Below are 18,896 nucleotides of genomic sequence, written 5' to 3' on the forward strand. Positions count from 1 at the left end.
GGAAAACAGCTAATATTTGACTTGCTCATTGTTCTATGCTCTTACGAACTTCCAAAACCAGAACTAAATATGTTTATTAAAATGCCTGGAAGGAAATGTTTAGGATTTGGAAGGATAAAAGAAATGGCATTTCAAATTAGGTTTTGGTAGTTCCTTCTTTAGAGCCCTTTGAGACAATGTTTTTGCATTCTCCATAAGGAGAGAGAAAGCAAGAAATCAGGTAGCTGCCTTCTCTTGTGCAAAAATTCACTGTCAAAGAACTGACCTGCTGAAAGTATGGAGGATGGGGGAGGAAAATGTTCATATCTTGGAAGAATGTGTATTCTGTTAGGAAGAGAACTTATGAGAAAGCTATTTGTGGCCTATAGACTATTGCACATTCAAACAAAACACAAGAGAAAAGAAAGTCCAACAGATAATGTGTTCAGGAACATATCAACATATAAACTAGCTTGTGCCCAGAAATAAAACATGGCTACCAGACACCACTGCAGTCAAACCTGTCTTAATTTGTTTCTGATTTAATGACCTTTAGAAACTGGTCCAAACTGATTATCAGCAATACATTGTTTTTGCTTTTTTTCTTAAAAAAATATTTTGAGACCACTTTTGATACACACACATATAATTCTGTGGTCATAACAGACAAATATAACTTTAGCGAGACTAAACAAAAGTGCAAAACTTAAAAAAAAACAAAATTAAAAAATATGGAAGCATAAGCTAAATTTTTCTGCATAGCTGAAATCTATTTAAAGCAAGTCCTTGTTGCAGGGGTGGGAGGGGGTACTGACAGGAGAATAAAGCAGTTTTTTTTTTAATGTCTTCTGCATGTTTAAATGATGCAAAAAATAATTTCACTCCATAGGCTTGGAAACATTTCACAGACAGTTCATTCCTATATCTTTTGACACCATGGTTGTGGCAGTGCCTCCTTCTGCAAGGTAAACAGCAGTGCTGGATTTGGAATGAACTGCCCTGTCTTTGCCATTGTTGTTGACCTCACAGTCCAGTGGTTCAGTGGAGATGACCCAGGTGGACGGGCGCCACCGTTTAAGAGAATAGGGAGTTTTCACACGTTTCTTGATTTTTTCACCAGATCCTGATTTGCCATCTTGTGTTGACTCACCTACTGAAAATAAAAGTGCAGAAAAATGAACTATATATAAAGAAACTATTAAAAAGTAAAAAGTTAGGGTTGTAACTGGAAAAGAGATCAAACTAAACAGGAGGAGCTAATGGACATTTCTTGAAATTTCTGATGCTAAACAATATTTTTCTAGGCAAAACTTAACCAACTTATTTTTGAGACTCTGTAAGCCCAACGTTTTTATAATTGGTTGAATTATTCCACAGGGCAAGGAAGAAAATATAGAAAAACCACAAAAAGCAAAAACAGAGGAGAAATTTCCAAGTTCTCAATTGTATTCTCAAATCCTTTGGTTATTGGTAGCAAGCCTAACTTGGCAAAATGCATTTAATCATTCTATTTCACGATCAAAGTAGGCACCTGGAATATAATACTTTTCAGAAGAATGACATAAACACTACAGTACAAATTTTCTAGTAATTTCCCCGTCTCAAACCTGACAAGACATTTTACTGATATGGGACCTTGCCATAAGGTATGTCAACTTTTCTATAATACAAGCCACTCAAGCAAGGCACTAGATTCTACTGATTTTGGACAGCTGAATCCCTTTAGCCCATTTCTTAGTCCTTGACAACAACCATAAAATATGACTTAGTTTTTTTTTTTTGTAAGTGCTATCGGTCTAAAAGAGAAATCATTTTGTACAATGATGACTGTTTTGTACAATGATGACTGTTAAAGATTTTGGTGAGCTCTCCTGTCTTGTGTTACAGTCCCTCTAGGACCATAAACCAAGCATCAAGTTATTTGTTTAAGTTGCTAGAGGTCCCATAGCACAATGCTACAGGCATGTGGGAGACTCAACACACAACTCCTGAAAAAACTGACATTAAAAACCAAGAACAATTTTATAGTTTCTTTATAGTGACTTTTCTGAATTTTCTCTGGACTTTTAAGATTTATTCAGATTAGTCAGATAAAATCTAAATGTGTATATAATAGATATAATATGCTCAACAAACTGTTTCAAAAGTTATACTGGTATCATTTTACTTGGATCTTTTAAACTGGTGAGTACTTTATCTCAACTATTCACAGAAAGTTATGTGAGTTGCATTATAAACCAGCAGCTACATAAGGCACATATTAATTTGGTAATTATTCTGATTATTGTGACACTGACTGTTTAATTATCAACAAAAAATTACTTTTTTCTTTACAATAGTCTAATTACTTTTGAAGTCCAATCAAATGTGGAAAAGTAAATACTGCTGTTGAAACACAATCTGTTTCTATCTAAGTAGTTACTTAAATGGTCCCAAAAGACAAGCAGGAGAGATTATACAATCCCTCCACTTACACTGCAAACTGCTGTCATCAAGGACATTTGTGGCTGAAAGATCCAGAGAATTAGGCCTCTGTGCTCTTCTAGGCTTTGATGGTCCAGGGTCTGCTGTTGTGCTTGGAACACCCTGTGTAAGAACATCTTGCTCTGAACATGGATTGCTGTTGTTGTTATTGGAATTAGTTCGGCCGCCTTCCAGTGGCCGTTCCCTCCTGTCCACAAGACGATCCAGAACACCTTCATCGTGGCCAGCCTGTTGCTCTCGTCTCAGTAAAGGTTCATGCTCATCAGGACTGGAATTAATATTCAGCCGGGTGTCCTCACCAATGAACTGATTCTGCAGCATTTCTTGGGCTCTATGTGCCACTGTGTTGGCTGTCTGGCCAGATGGTACTACCCCATTGGCATACTGGGTAGTGGCAGCATGGGAGTTAACGTTGTGGTTTCTACCTGCCACACCATTCATGGTGACCGTCACCACATGAGGTTCTGCAGCATTGATTGTATTCATCTTGGCAACTCCAGTTTCTACTTGTTTCAAGTTTGATTTGTGCTTGCTGCCAAATTTCAGCCGGGGCTCCTTTGTTGAATTTTTGGTGTTTAAAGGCAAACTAGTAGGTCTCTTAGGAAGGTTCTGTTGCTTGGGGAGAGGATAGATCTGAGCAGCTGGGACATCAGGAATTAAACATGCTTGGCCATTTGCAGCCTGTGTGAAGTCCTGCTGCCCAGTCACTTCCACCGCAAGCTTTATGAGGGGGTAAAGCAAGCTAGAACTGGTACTGCTCAGGGGGTCTGGCCCACTGAACTGTTTAAGAGAATGTTCCATGAGGTTCTCATCAGAACTTTCCTTGAGGTTTTTATCAACTTCTTTTGGGTCCAGCTTGTTGGTCTCCAAGTCTTCTTCTGTCAGTTGTAAACAGACAGGGGTTGGCCCGATTGTCTGTGAAACATTTGTAGCATGCAGATTTGTTTCATCTGGGTATGGCATCTCAGATATAGTAGTCATGCCAGTGCTTGGAGTGAGGCCAGTGGTGTTTGTGGTTGTAGTGTTGGTAGACAGGCTGGTGACGCTTGTTTCAGGGCTGGGGATTCGAGCTTGTGCTTGCTGCCGTTCATAGTTAATCGAGTTTCGGTTCTTTTCCCCTATAGTCAAAGGAGTGCTAGACATCGAATGCTCAGAGGAAATATTCTTCACAATGCTGTCAGTGTGATGGATAGAGTCTTCAATGTATGAGGAAGAAGAATAATCTGGATAAGGGCCAATCTTTGGCACACGCCTATTGTGTGACAGGTTGCTTAAAGAAAGAAAAAAAGGGCCACGTTGAAAATACATTTATGACAAACTGACTCTCCAAGTTTAACACCTCTGGTTTTAAAGTATGAACTGCTTTTTATTTTATTTCTAACCCACAGTATTCTAGATTATTTAAGAAAAAATCTTATAATTAAATATTAATCAAGTATCAACTAATAACTTGCTAAAGGCTAGTTTTATACTATTTAACCCTACCAAAAAACCTATGTCAATCTAGATATGATTTTTATAGATGTTCATTATTTTGGTTTATAAGAGTTATTATTTTTAAAGATCTCCCCTATAGTTTTGTAATATTAGCAAATATATCTTTATAAATTGTATATTTGCATGAGACATGAAGTTCCGTGAGAGGAGGAACCAAGGCATGTGTCTTTTGCGTTTCCACCATTCTAGATACACAGTGGCTACTCAACAAATATATTACCAAATAAGTTCCAAATAGTAAAAAGAACACAAGCTTTTAGGTTGTTCCAAAGTGTTCCATTAAATGGCATAGTCTAGCAAAGAAACATATCTTACTAGGTAGACTGAGCCATATCAATGAAGGTCTTAGATATGGGTCTTAGAGCCTAGAGTACAAGGCAGAATGTGACACTCATATTAAAAAAAAAAAAAAAATCAAAGATTCAGGGACTTCTCTGGTGGCGCAGTGGTTAAGAATCTGCCTGCCAATGCAGGGGACACGGGTTTGAGCCCTGGTCCAGGAAGATCCCACATGCTGTGGAGCAACTAAGACCGTACGTTGCAACTACTGAGCCTGTGCTCTAGAGCCCACAAGCCACAACTGAGCCCGTGTGCCACAACGACTGAAGCCTGCGCCCATGCTCCCCAACAAGAGAAACCACTGCAATGAGAAGCCCACGTACCACAAAGAAGAGTAGCCCCTGCTGGCCGCAACTAGAGAAAGCCAGCACGCAGCAACGAAGACCCAAATATAAATAAATAAGTAAATAAATAAATAAAAAATCAAAGATTCAGAACTGCTCTCCAGTTACCAGGGGTTTTTCACTGTCACTGTCACATCTTGGGAGTGATGGTTCTTGAGCATCACACTATAATATATTTATGTTTTAAAAATAAAAGCCAGGCCAAGATACTGAAACAACACAAGTGCCTATTGATAGGTGAACAGAGATATACTATATGATTTCACTTTTACACTGAATCTAAAAAACAAAACAAATGAACAAACAAAACTAAACAGAAACAGAGGTACCGATACAGAGAAGAAACAGGTAGTTGCCAGAGAAGAGGGGGTTGGAGGGAGGAAAGAAATAGGTGAGGGAGATGAAGAGGTATAAAATTCTAGTTGCATTATAAATGAGTCATGGGTATGAAATGCACACTGTGGGGGAATATAGTAAATAACTATGTAATAACTTTGTATGGTGATATACTGTAACTGGATGTATCTTGGTGATCATTTTGAAATATACAGAAATACCAAATCACTATGTTGTGAAACAGGAACTAACATAGTGTTGTAGGTTGATTATATTTCAAAAACAAACTCATAGAAAAAGAGATCAAACTTGTGGCTACTAGAAGCAGAGGGTGGGGGTAGGCGAAACTGGATGAAGGCAGTCAAAAGGTCGAAACTTCCAGTTATAAGATAAATAAGTACTAGGGATGTAATGTACATGATAAATATAATTAGCATTGCTGTATGTCATGTATGAAAGTTGTTAAGAGAGTAAATCCGAAGAGATCTCATCACAAGGGGAAAAAATTGTTTTTTCCCTATTTCCTTAATTTTGTATTTATATGACATGATGAATACTCACTAAACTTATTGTGATAATCATTTAATGATGTATGTGAGTCAAATCATTATGCTATATATGTTAAACTTATATGGTGCTATATATCAATTATACCTCAATAAAACTGGAAGGAAAAATGAAATGAAACGAAATGAAATAAAATAAAATAAAATAAAAGTGAGGGAGAGTTTTAACTAAAACAATCAAGTATAAACATTGGGAACATTAATAGATACAAGTGTTATAGCAGAAAAGCAGCAACTAAAGGAGAAGAAGTGCTATGAAGAAAAGACTGATGAAGTTATTATGAGGGGAATGACAGGAAGGGGAGGAAGAAAAAAGCTTTTGTACTGCACAAGACAAGGAAGTTACGGAGGGATGTAGGGTAAGATTCAATACAATGAAACCTAGAGTGGAATGAGTGTGGGATGAACCATGATTTGGAGGCAACTATTTAGAAGACATGAGAAGCAGCATGTAAAGGGTAGAGCTGAATAACACAGGAGGCAAAAATGGCCAAAGAAACGAGGAGCATCAAAGTTTCTTCTTACCAGTCAAGAAAAGTTAAAAAACACTTAAAGTAAAACTAGCTGACTCTTAAGAGAGATGCAAATAGCATACTAAAGCACATAGAAAATACAGAGAGATAAAGGGAGATGGAAGAGGAATACTATCTTCAGGTGTGTGTAAAATGAGAAAATTTATATTTAGAATTGCTAGTCTCTACCTTCCTTGACTTCCTGATATAATGGGAATAAACGTTTATATGCTGAAGGTAATTCAGTCTAAATGTAAGTAGTGTAAACCCAATTTTGGGCCTATAGTTCACAACACAAATCGTTCTCAGAAATTAGAACAATAGAAAATAGCAAAGAAAATGATTCAAGAATCGAGTTGTTTTTATCTCAATTTTCTCTGGTTACTCTTTCCTGGATGCCCTTCTGAAAACTTGTAACATAACAGTTTAGATAAAATGACAAATTTGTGGGAAGACTTTATCCCCTAAACATGGAACAAAGAAACACAGATTACACAGTCTGAAAGTTCCAAGTTTTAGGAATTTTTTTTAAGCCCTTTTATTTAGAACCAAAAATCATAGTTCTAATAAAGAAATGTCTCATGAAATAATGCTCATAATGGGATGAAAAGACCTTACAAATTGCTTTCTTGTAAATGTAGTAGCATTCTATAAAGAAAGAACATTGGATAGGAAGGCTGGAAACTTTAGTTTCCAGTGAAGCAGTGGTTAGATACATAGGCAAGTTCATAATTCTATTTCCTTTAGACAAACAAACAAACAAAATGCAGGGGAAAGAGAAATAATACCAACAAAGTATAATCAGGACAATATAGTATGTAGAAGTGCTTATAAACTTTTGGAACTATGAAAATGTTTTCCCTTCATTACTGTAGGGAACTTGCAGCATTAACAGAGAAAGACTGATCTTTTACTATATCGTCAGATATACAAAAACACAGATTTCATCTTGCACTTATACCAAACAAAAACTTCAGTAAAAGAACAGGAATACTGAAAGAAAAATTATGACATTAGATTGTACAAGTTAATCACTGCACTTTTAGTCTGGTTTAATAGTATTTATTTCCTGTTCTCTGTTTGGTATCAGTTTTAAATACTGACAGAGGGATTCCAAACTTTCAGGGTCTTACCGCTCATTCTGCATAGCAGTAGACATTGGATTGACTGTTGGGCTCACAGATTTGTTTCTTTCCCATATCATCATAAGTTCAGCCATCCTCTCCTCAGCACACTGTGCGGTAAGCCGAGCCTCTGCATCCTGGTCCCAACAGTCTTCGATTGTCTCCTTGAGTGACCTTACTGCCTGTAATAAAGTACATGGTCAAACAGTGTACCTTATCAAAAAATACTGAGATTTTAGCAACATGAAGTGAAAGAAAAATCAGTTTTATTTAACCAATATTTTATATAACTATAATAAAATATCTTAGACTTCAGAGATTTATAAAGGCGCATATTTCTCAAAAGGTGAGGAGCAAGTATGTAAGCAAACTTTAACTGGACTCATTGAAGAATTATCCACAATAGTAAGCAGTTGTAGTAAGTTACATGTTTCTTCAAGGCCACACATTTATGTCATTGTTGATCAACAGCACTGTTATTTCAATCAATATCCACTAATTCCACTTCAAAAATGAGTTCTGAGTTTTATGAAATTTTGGCACAAGTCTGTCTTCAATCTCTAGGTGAACTTTTTATCCTTTTCTCCTAGTAAGAGTGCTTCATTTGAACCGTGAATATTAAATGCCTGGCATTTTCTTCGTATTTAAAAACTAGTTTCATTAGTAGTATCAAAAGCAGTCCCATTCTGTAGCATTCATATATATAAGCAATGAACAATAGTGTCCCATTTGGGAAAAGTTGGTATAAACTCCCTTTTAAAAAACAGATTTTAGGGACTTCCCTGGTGGTCCAGTGGTAAAGAATCCACCTTCCAATGCAGGGGACTCAGGTTTGATTCCTGGTCAGGGAACTAAGATCCCATATGGCACGGGGCAACTAAGCCCACCTGCCACAGCTACTGAGCTTGCACCCCTCAACGAGAGAGCCCAAGTGCCACAAACTACAGAAACCACGTGGCGTGGAGCCTGTGTGCCACAACTAGAGAGAAAAAACCCACATGCCACAACTAGAGAGAAGCCCGCACACCACAACTAAGACCCCATATGCTGCAACTAAGACCCGACGCAGCCAAAAAAACCAGATTTTATGTACTTAAAGATACCTTTTAAAATATATATTATCACTTTATTAACATCGCACTCATGGTCAACAGCACTATACCTCATGCCCTAATGAAGCTCATCTAGCACATGTTTTTCCTTCTTCATAAAGAATATCACAGCCTTCTTGTGCGTAGGAACACTAGACAGTAGTTCAGCATTACACTTAAGGGCCATTTTAAACGGTGACATCACCAACAAAATGCACAAAAATGTGAAAAATAAGGCATTAAATACATAGCAAAAAGTACACTTGTTTACAGTACAAGAGATGAAGCAAGAAGGCCTTGTTAGACCTTCAGTTGGGAACATTACATCTGAACTCAAGTTTTTCACTGCTCTACACATATCTACAAATGACTGGGACAGTGTTCTGAGTGTTGATTTCAGGACTACAAATACACTTTAGCAAGTAGTTGAATTCCAAATATGAAATTCATGAATAATGAGGAAAGACTGTATATAATGGATTTAAAAGGGACTTGGATTTGAAGATCATAAAAGAAACTCAAGAATCAATTATAACTAACTTTTTGTGACAAATATACCTCTAAAAACTAGTTATACATTTACCTTAGTGGATTTTAATATTGGTTTGAAAAAATGAAATGGTCCCAAGTTATGAAAAGAGGAATTTTTCTTTTTATTTTGAAATAATTTCAAACTTACTTTTCTTGTCCTTCATGATCTTGACATTTTTGAAGATTATAGGCCAGTTACTTTTTAAAATGTTCCTCAACTTATCTGATGTTTCCTCATGATCAAAGTTTGCATCTTTGGCAGAAAATCACAGAAGAGATTTTGTGTTCTTCTCATTGAATCCTATCACGTGGTACACATTTTTGATTTCTCCCATTACTAGAGAAGTTAAGCTTGATCACATGACTGAGCTGGTGTCTGCCAGGTTTCTTCACTGTAAAGTTCCATTTTCCCTTTAATAATCAATCACCGTTTGGAGGGGAAGTACTCAAAGCCCTGTAAATATCCTGCCCTGCATTCAACTTTTCACCCACTAGTTTTAGCATCTCTTGATGTTTCCTGGCTGAATCAATTATTTCTATGATGCTTGCCAGTAAGAAGACACTTAAAAAAATGATAGTAAATCCATAATACGAATATAGACAAAGTGCACATAAACAAGAAATGCAAATACCTTAAAAATATGCTAGGGCTTCCCTAGTGGTGCAGTGGTTGGGAGTCTGCCTGCCAATGAGGGGGACACGGGTTCGAGCCCTGGTCCGGGAGGATCCTGTGTGCTGCAGAGCAGCTGGGCCCGTGTGCCGCAGCTACTGGGCCTGTGCTCTGGAGCCCGGGAGCCACAACTACTGAAGCCCTCATACCTGGAGCCCACGCCGCTCCACGGCGGGAGAGGCCGCTGCGGTGGGGGGCCCACACATGGCGACGAAGAGTGGCCCCCGCTCGCCGCAACTAGAGGGGGCCCGCGTGCAGCAGCGAAGACCCATCACAGCCAAAAATAAAATTAATTAATTTAAAAAATATATATGCTAAAATGCTCAACATGCTCAATTATTCACCATGTTGAGGCAGTACATACAATGTAGTAGTTAAGAATATTAGTTCCAGCTTTGTAGTATCAGTACCAGCTCAATTAAGATCCTGGCTTCAAATTGTGGCTCTACTATTTACTAGTTACAAATCAAAACAATATCCATTTTTACCTACCACATTAACAACGATAAATAAAATTTTGTAACACAAAGTGTTAGTGATGGGAAAACAGGCTCCCAATATATATTATTATTGGGAGTGCCATCAGTTTGGAGGGTAATCTGGCAATAACAAACTTCAAATGTATTTACCCTTTGATCCAGCAATACTACTTCCAGGAATTTATTCCTCAACTACACTTTTACATTTGCAGAAAAATCCAGGTATAAGATGTTCACTGCAGTTGTCATTTATAACTGCAAAAGCTGGAAACTACCTACATGTCCTCTAACAGCAATCTGCTAAAAATTTATGGTATAATGGATACTATGCAGCATTAAAAGAATTAGCAAGATGTATATGTTCCCAATTGCTAAGTAAAATAGGTTAAGTGGGTAGAGTAATTCCCATTAGTATGTTAGAAAAGGATATAAAAACACATAGTCTTGTAATAAACAGACGTTTCTGGAAGTCTACAGAAGGAATTTAACAGTGGTTGCTTCTCCAGAGGGGTTTTGGGATGTCTGAGGTGAGTGTAAGAGTTTTCACTGCGTATTTTTTGTATTGCTAAACATAATTTTTAAAAAAATATTTATTTATTTATTTGACCACGCCTGGTCTTAGTTGCAGCACACAGGATGGCATCTTTGTTGCCTCATTCGGGATCTTCGTTGTGGCGTGCGGGATATTTAGTTGCAGCATGTGGGATCTTTTTCAGTTGTGGCGTGAGGCATCTTTAGTTCTGGGATGCGGGCTCTTAGTTGCAGCATGTGGGATCTAGTTTCCTGACCAGGGATTGAACCTGGGCCCCCTGCACTGGGAGCGCGGAGTCTTAACTGCTGGGCCACCAGGGAAGTCCCTAAAAATAACGCTTTATTGCTTGAACTCTTTGAATTTTTACCACATGCATGAAAAACATTTAATTAAACGACTTTTTTTTTTTTTTTTTTTTTTTTTGCGGTACGTGGGCCCCTCACTGTTGTGGCCTCTCCTGTTGTGGAGCACAGGCTCCGGACGTGCAGGCCCAGTGGCCATGGCTCACGGGCCTAGCCGCTCCACGGTATGTGGGATCTTCCCGGACCGGGGCAAGAACCCGTGTCCCCTGCATCGGCAGGCGGACTCTCAACCACCGTGCCACCAGGGAAGCCCCTAAATGACATTTTTAAAATGGGTAATGTATGTATTGATAATATGTCACTAAATTCAAAAGGTCAAGAAGGGAACACAATCTCCCTCCCATCCCTATCCACCAACCACCCATTTTCCCTCTCTACAGGAAACAAACATCACCCATTTCTTGAGTATTCTTCCAGAGAAACTCTTGTTTTTTTTCAAGCACATATACACCGCATACCCCCACATACAAATTTATAGCTTCATCCATGTTCTTACTAAACATAAAGTGCAACACTGAAGCATACACAATGAAATCTTTCTAAAGCAAAGATCTGGACACCTTTACACACAAAACTAAAAGTGACCCTTTCATTTTCAAAAATAAAGCACTATCTATTTTACAGAGCCCCATCCACCAACTGCTTGCTGGCCCAGAAAATCTCAGAAACACCAATATCCAAGTAGTTAGAAATTATACGCTGAGTTTTCTATACCTTGAGGAAACAGAGACATTGAAGATGGATAAAATTTGTTACTTTTCATTATACAGTTGGGAAATAATTTGATAAAATTCTTTTTAAAATAATGAGACCAAAAAAGGACAGTCATCAAGGCATTGTGTTGGATGATGAATAAAATCAGGTAAACAGAAGCACTGCTCCCTACCTCTAAGAAGTCTCCTTTTTTTTTTTTTTTTGCGGTACGTAGGCCTCTCACTGTTGTGGCCTCTCCCATTGCGGAGCACAGGCTCCGGACGCGCAGGTTCAGTGGCCATGGCTTACGGGCCCAGCTGCTCCCGGGCATGTGGGATCTTCCCGGACCAGGGCACGAACCCGTGTCCCCTGCATCGGCAGGCGGACTCTCAACCACTGCGCCACCAGGGAAGCCCAGAAGTTTCCATTTTTAACACAGAATCATTGTTGATGAATAATAGTAGTAAATAATTGATGAGTTCTAACTTTGTACTAGATTGTTTTAACTCATTTAATTCTTATATGAAGTAAATACTATTATCACCTCCATTTTTCAGATGCAAAAAAAGAGGCCCAGAGGAGAAATTAGGACACATGGCAAAGTTAAGATCAAAGGCCAGGCAGCATAGCTCCACAATTTATACATTATCCTATGCTGACTGACTCTAAGCTATGCTGGTATAGGAAAGTTCCCAGTGGATAAATGGGTTCTGCTACAAAATTTGCAAGTTGATTTTTTTGAAGAAAATCTATTACAAGTTCCAAACAACGTTAAAATCATAGTTGGTAAGTCATTAACACAAGTAAAGACTTAGAAGTTACTAATAAGAAATTGGGAAAAGGAAAAATTAGAAAAATAACTGAGAATTCAAAGAGGGTGACTATAAGGAGGACTTTGAGGGTCTAAAAAACAATAATTTGGTTGGATAAAACTTCCAGAAATAGAGTAAAGCAATGTTGAATTCCCCAGAATAAGGGGAAAAGTCATTAAGAGAAGACTAATGAAATAAACAGTATTAAGTCACCAATGGGCAGTTAGGTCTTCAAACAAATACTGAGAACAGACTTGACAATTTAGATGAAATTTAGATGAAACGGACAAATTCCTTCCAAGACATAAACTGCCATCAATTATACTCCAATAAAAAATTAAAAGAAGAAAAAAAAAGACTGCCAAAGCTCACTCAAGAAGGGATAGATTACCTGAATATTTCCTATATCTGTTAAGGAAGGTAAATTTGTATTTTAAAACTTTCCCACCAAGAAAACACCAGGCCCGGATGGCTTTCTGAATGAATTCTACCAAACATGTAAGAAAAAATTAATGCCAAGTCTACACAAGTCTTCCAGAAAATCAAACAGTGGAGGATATTACCTAGTTCATTCTATGAGGACCTTAGTCAAAATGGCAGAGGAAGGAACTTTGGGGGGCATTCCTCACAAGAAGCACCAATAACTTGGCAAATATTATCAAACTCAACTTTACTGAAACTCTGCAAGTTAGTCAAATATTACAGCAACCAACTAAAAATATAACTGGAAAAAGAAAGGCCACTGAAACAGGGTAGGAGAACTCTGTGGTGAGAACTCTCCCCTGCCCTGGAGTGCTGGCAGATATGAACATGGCTGCACATATTCCCAAGGTGCGTACCTGGTCCCAGAGGGAGAAAAGTGATCTTGTTTCAAAGGAATTATGCTGTTTTGACAGGTCTATGAGTTCCCTGAAGGACTGATTCAAGAGGTCTATCTTTGCTCTGCCTAACTCAGAATTCTCTCAGGACAGGGAAGTAGCTATGACTAAGTGGAGAACATTCCCTGAAAACACTGAAAGCCAAATGAACAAGTACTATAGCCTGGGGCAAAATATAATAGTTGAGGCACACAACAAAAATGCTGAAAGTCAGGGAGTAAAAGCTGGGTGGAGAAACTTTGGGGAATAAGGCCATTGAAAAGCTTCCAAACATACTGGGGAATCTAGAAAACCACACACAGGTCCAGGGCAGGATGCATGCTCAGAGAAGACTATAATCTTTCATAACTGGCTGGCTCAGCCAGTAGGAAGTATTTAGGCTCAGCACTAGCAGGAAGTGAAGGCTAAGGCAGAATTGTAAAAGGCCTGGATAAGTGTTAACAGAGGGCCCCAACACAGAGCTAATCTCCAAAGACTTGGAGAATATTTTTCTTTTGTTTCCTTTTTGCCCATAATGATATCCAAAACATAAAATTTTAAACAAAAAATTACAAAGCATGGGAAGAAACAAGAAAGCATGCCCCATTAACAGGACAGAAGAAATGAACAGAAATGGTCCTCAAGAAATACAGACATTGGAGTTACCAGCAAAGACTTTAAATATGCTCAAAGAACTAAGGAAACCATGGACAAAGAATTATAGGAAACCAGGAAAACAACGTCTCAACAAATGGAGAAGAGCAATAAAGAGATAGAAATTATAAAAAGGAATTAAAAAGACACTTGGGAGCTCAAAAGTACAAAAACTGAAATGAAAAATTCACCAGAGTGGTTAACAGCAGATCTGAGCAGAGAAAAAAAGAATTACTAAACTTGAAGATAGGATATAAAAATTATCCAATCAGAGAAGCAGAAACAGAAAAAGAATGAAGAAAATGAACAGAGCCTATAAAACTTGTGAGGCACAATTAATCGCACCAAAATACACATGAGAGCCCCAGAAGAAGAGAAATTGGAGAAAGAATATTTGAAGAAATAATCATCAATAACTTCCCAAATTTAATAAAAGAAATGAGTCTACACATCCAAGAAACTCAAGGAACTCAAAGCGGAGTTCCATACTGAGACATATTATAATCAAATTATAAAAAGCCAAAGATAAAGAGAGACTCATGAAGCAGCAAGAGAAGCAACTTGAAATGTATAAGGGATCCTCAATAAAGGTAACAGTTAATCTCTCATTAGAAACCATGGAAATCAGAAGGCAATGGTATGACATTGTTTAAAGTGCTGAAAGAAAACAAGTGTTTTCTGTAGAATTCCCAAGAATTCTATATCAGGGAAAACTATCCTTCAATAGTGAAAGAGAAATTAGAATCTGCCTGCCAGTGCAGGGGACAAGGGTTTGAGCACTGGTCTGGGAAAATCCCACATGCCATGGAGCAACTAAGCCCGAGTACCACAACTACTGAGCCTGCATGCTACAACTACTGAAGCCAACTCACCTAGAGCCCGTGCTCTGCAACAAGAGAAGCCACCGTGATGAGAAGCCTGTGCCCCGCAAGGAAGAGTAGCCCCTCCTCACTGAAATTAGAGAAAGCCTGCACGCAGGAATGAACACCCAAAGCAGCCAAAAATAAATAAATTTTTAAAAAAAGAAAGAAAGAAATGCTAAAGGGAATCATTCAGGCTTAAGTGAAAGGACACTAGACAATAACTTGAAGCCATATAAAGAACTAAAGAACACTGGTAAAGTAACTATATGGAGGACTTCCCTGGTGGCGCAGTGGTCAAGAATCCACCTGCCAATGGAAGGGACATGGGCTCAATCCCTGCTCAGGGAAGATCCCACATGCCACGGAGCAACAAAGCCCAGGCACCACAACTACTGAGCCTGCGCTCTACAGCCCATGAGCCAAAACTACTTAAGCACACGCGACAGAACTACTGAAGCCCACGCATCTAGAGCCCACACTCCACAACAAGAGAAGTCACCACAATGAGAAGCACGCGTATCACAACGAAGAGTAGCCCGGCTCGCCGCAACTAGAGAAAAGCCCATGCGCGGCAACGAAGACGCAGCGCAGCCAAAATAAATAAATAAATAAATAAATGAAACAAATCATTCAATAAAAATTTTTTTTAAAAAAGTAACTACAGGGCTTCCCTGCTGGCGCAGTGGATGAGAGTCCGCCTAATGATGCAGGGGACACAGGTTCATGTCCCGGTCTGGGAATATCCCACATGCCGCGGAGCAGCTAGGCCCGTGAGCCATGGCCGCTGAGCCTGCGTGACCGGAGCCTGTGCTCCGCAACGGGAGAGGCCACAACAGTGAGAGGCCATCGTACCGCAAAAATAAATAAATAAAAAATTGTTTTTTAATTTCAATGCAACTATGAAGCAAAATGCCTTCATAAAAAAAAGGGGGGGTGCTTCCCTGGTGGCGCAGTGGTTGAGAGTCCGCCTGCCGATGCAGGGGACACGGGTTCATTTCCCGGTCCGGGAGACTCCTGCATGCCGCAGAGCGTCTGGGCCTGTGAGCCATGGCCCCTGAACCTGCGCGTCCGGAGCCTGTGCTACGCAACGGGAGAGGCCACAACAGTGAGAGGCCCGTGTACCGCAAAAAAATAAAAGAAAAAGAAAAAAAAGGGGGATATTTCTCGTTTTATAAAACTATGTATTTGCTATCTAACCCTAGTACTGGATTCTCATTGCATAGAAGCAGCAGTTCTATTGACTGTAGTACATTGGATTTTAAATGGATTAATTGGAAGTGAACCAAATACTACTTATTTCTTACTCAGCAACCTCATCTAAATTGAAAGCAAAAAGTTTTCAGAAAAATATGCATATCCTGTAATGGTAGGGTTGCTAAGAGATACTTCAGAAAAAGGAGTCCAATTTCTCTGATGAAATAAAACAATTTAAGGAAGATGAAGTTGTATTTTACTAGATGAAATTTCACAAAGAGACTTTTCTTTGAAGTGTACTATACTATGAGGCTGGCACATCTAATGAATCCTGATAAAGGATTCAGCCTCTCACCTGATGTCAGGGACCTCTTAAAAATCTGCCCCAGTTCCCACAGCAGGGACTACAGTTTGGTGGCAATCTTGAGGATACGAGCTTGGGAATAGGTCTTCAACTGTCTCATACCTGAAGATTTCAATCTCATTTGAAGCAGAAACCTACCTTGAAGGTAATCTACTAACAAAGATGACCAATGGAAAAAATACTCAATCTAAATCTATCTGGAAACATATAAAATCTCTCTAGCTTTTGTCCAAAATGTCATGACCCCTGGATCCAGAATGAAAATATACTAATCCTATCAAGACAACCTACAATTAAAATGTGAAAATATGTAGTAAAATGATGTATATTGCTTAATGAAAACTTTCTCACTTTTGTTCTTTAACTATAATCAAGAAATTACTTATAGAGATTGGAACCAAGATGGTGGAGTAGAAGGACGTGCTCTCTCTTGCAAGAACACCAGAATCACAACTAGCTGCTGGACAATCATTGACAGGAAGACACTGGAACTCACGACAAGAGATACCCCACAGCCAAAGACAAAGGAGAAGCCACAACGAGATGCTACGAGGGGTGCAATTACAGTAAAATCAAATCCCATAGCTGATGCGTGGCTGACTCACAGACGGGAGAACATTTATACCACAGAAGTCCACCCACTGGAGTGAAGGTCCTGAGCCCCCTGTCAGGCTTTCCAACCTGGGGTTCCGGCAACAGAAGGAAGAATTCCTAGAGAATCAGACTTTGAAGGCTACAGGGATTTGACTGCAGGACTTCGACAGAACTGCGGGAAACAGACTCCACTCTTGGAGGGCACACACAAAGTAGTGTGCACGCTGGGACTCAGGGGAAGGAGCAATGACCCCAGGGGAGACTGAACCACACCTACCTGCTAGTATTGGAGGGTCTCCTGCAGAGGTGGGGGGTGGCTGTAGTTCACCGTGCAGAAAAGGAAACTAGCAGCAGAAGTTGTGGGAAGTTCTGCTTGGCGTAAGCCCTCCCAGAGTCTGCCATTAGCCCCACCAAAGAGCCAGAGTAGGCTCCAGTGTTGGGTTAACTCAGGCCAAACAACCAACAGGGAGGGAACCCAGCCCCACCCATCAGCAGTCAAGCAGATTAAAGTTATACTGAGCTCTGCCCACCAGAGCAACAGCCAACTCTACCCACCACCAGTCCCTCCCATCAGGAAACTTGCATAAGCCTCTTAAACAGCCTCATCCACCAGAGGGCAGACAGCACAAGCAAGAAGAACTACAATCCTGCAGCCTGTGGAACAAAAACCACATTCACAGAAAGATACACAAGATGAAAAGGCAGAGGGCTATGTGCCAGATGAAGGAACAATATAAAATCCCAGAAAAAAACCTAAATGAAGTGGAGATAGGCAACCTTCCAGAAAAAGAATTCAGAATAATGATAGTAAGGATGATCCAGGACCTCAGAAAAACAATGGAGGCAAAAATTGAGAAGATGCAAGAAACGTTTAACAAAGCCATAGAAAAATTAAAGAACAAACAAACAGAGATGAAAAGTACAATAACTAAAATGAAAAATACACTAGAAGGAATCAAGAGCAGAATAACTGAGGCAGAAGAACGGATAAGTGACCTGAAAGACAGAATGGCGGAATAAACTGCTGCGGAACAGAATAAAGAAAAAAGAATGAAAAGAAATGAAGACAGCCTAAGAGACCTCTGGGACAACATGAAATGCAACAACATTCGCCTTATAGAGGTCCCAGAAGGAGAAGAGAGAGAGAAAGCACCCGAGAAAGTATCTGAAAAGATTATAGTCAAAAACTTCCCTAACATGGGAAAGGATACAGCCACCCAAGTCCAGGAAGTGCAGAGAGTCCCATACAAGATAAACCCAAGGAGAAACACGCTGAGACAAATAGTAATCAAATTGGCAAAAATTAAATACAAAGAAAAATTACTGAAAGCAGCAAGGGAAAAATGACAAATAATATACAAGGTAGCTACTATAAGGTTAAGAGTTGATTTCTCAGCAGAAACTCTAAAAGCCATAAGGGAGTGGCATGATATACTTAAAGTGATGAAAGGGAAGACCCTACAACCAAGATTTCTCTACCCGGCAAGGATCTCATTCAGACACGATGGAGAAATCAAAAGCTTTACACACAAGCAAAAGCTAAGAGAAATCAGCACCACCAAACCAGCTCTACAAGAAATGCTAAAGGAAATTCTCTAAGTGGGAAGCACAAGAGAAGAAAAGGATCTACAAAAAGAAACCTAAAACAATTAAGAAAATGGTAATAGGAAGATACATATCGATAATTACCTTAAACGTGAATGGATTAAATGCTCCAACCAAAAGACACAGGCTTGCTGAATGGATACAAAAACAAGACCCATATATATGCTGTCTAGAAGAGACCCACTTCAGACCTAGGGACACATTCAGACTGAAAGTGAGGGGATCAAAAAAGATAATCCGTGCAAATGGAAATCAAAAGAAAGCTGGAGTAGCAATACTAATATCAGATAAAATAGACTTTAAAATAAAGAATGTTACAAGAGACAAGGAAGGACACTACATAATGATCAAGGGATCAATCCAGGCAGAAGATATAACAAATATAAATATATATGCACCAAACATACGAGCACC

The 18,896-nt window shown here is 39.2% G+C and overlaps 1 protein-coding gene across 1 annotated transcript in view; it reads right to left on the reverse strand.

Annotated features, from left to right (window-relative positions):
- Positions 1–489: 489 nt before the first annotated feature.
- Positions 490–18,896, reverse strand: part of BMPR2 (bone morphogenetic protein receptor type 2) — a 196,554-nt gene continuing 178,147 nt past the window's right edge. The window contains exons 11-13 of the mRNA XM_007469179.1: positions 7,191–7,363; positions 2,454–3,733; positions 490–1,132 (exon numbers count right to left, since the gene is read on the reverse strand). Coding sequence (XP_007469241.1) covers positions 882–1,132; positions 2,454–3,733; positions 7,191–7,363 — 1,704 coding nt within the window. The 3' untranslated portion in view covers positions 490–881. The remainder of the gene's footprint in view (positions 1,133–2,453; positions 3,734–7,190; positions 7,364–18,896) is intronic.

This window comes from Lipotes vexillifer, unplaced genomic scaffold (assembly GCF_000442215.2).
Source record: "Lipotes vexillifer unplaced genomic scaffold, Lipotes_vexillifer_v1.1 scaffold259, whole genome shotgun sequence".
Lineage (NCBI taxonomy): Eukaryota > Metazoa > Chordata > Mammalia > Artiodactyla > Lipotidae > Lipotes > Lipotes vexillifer.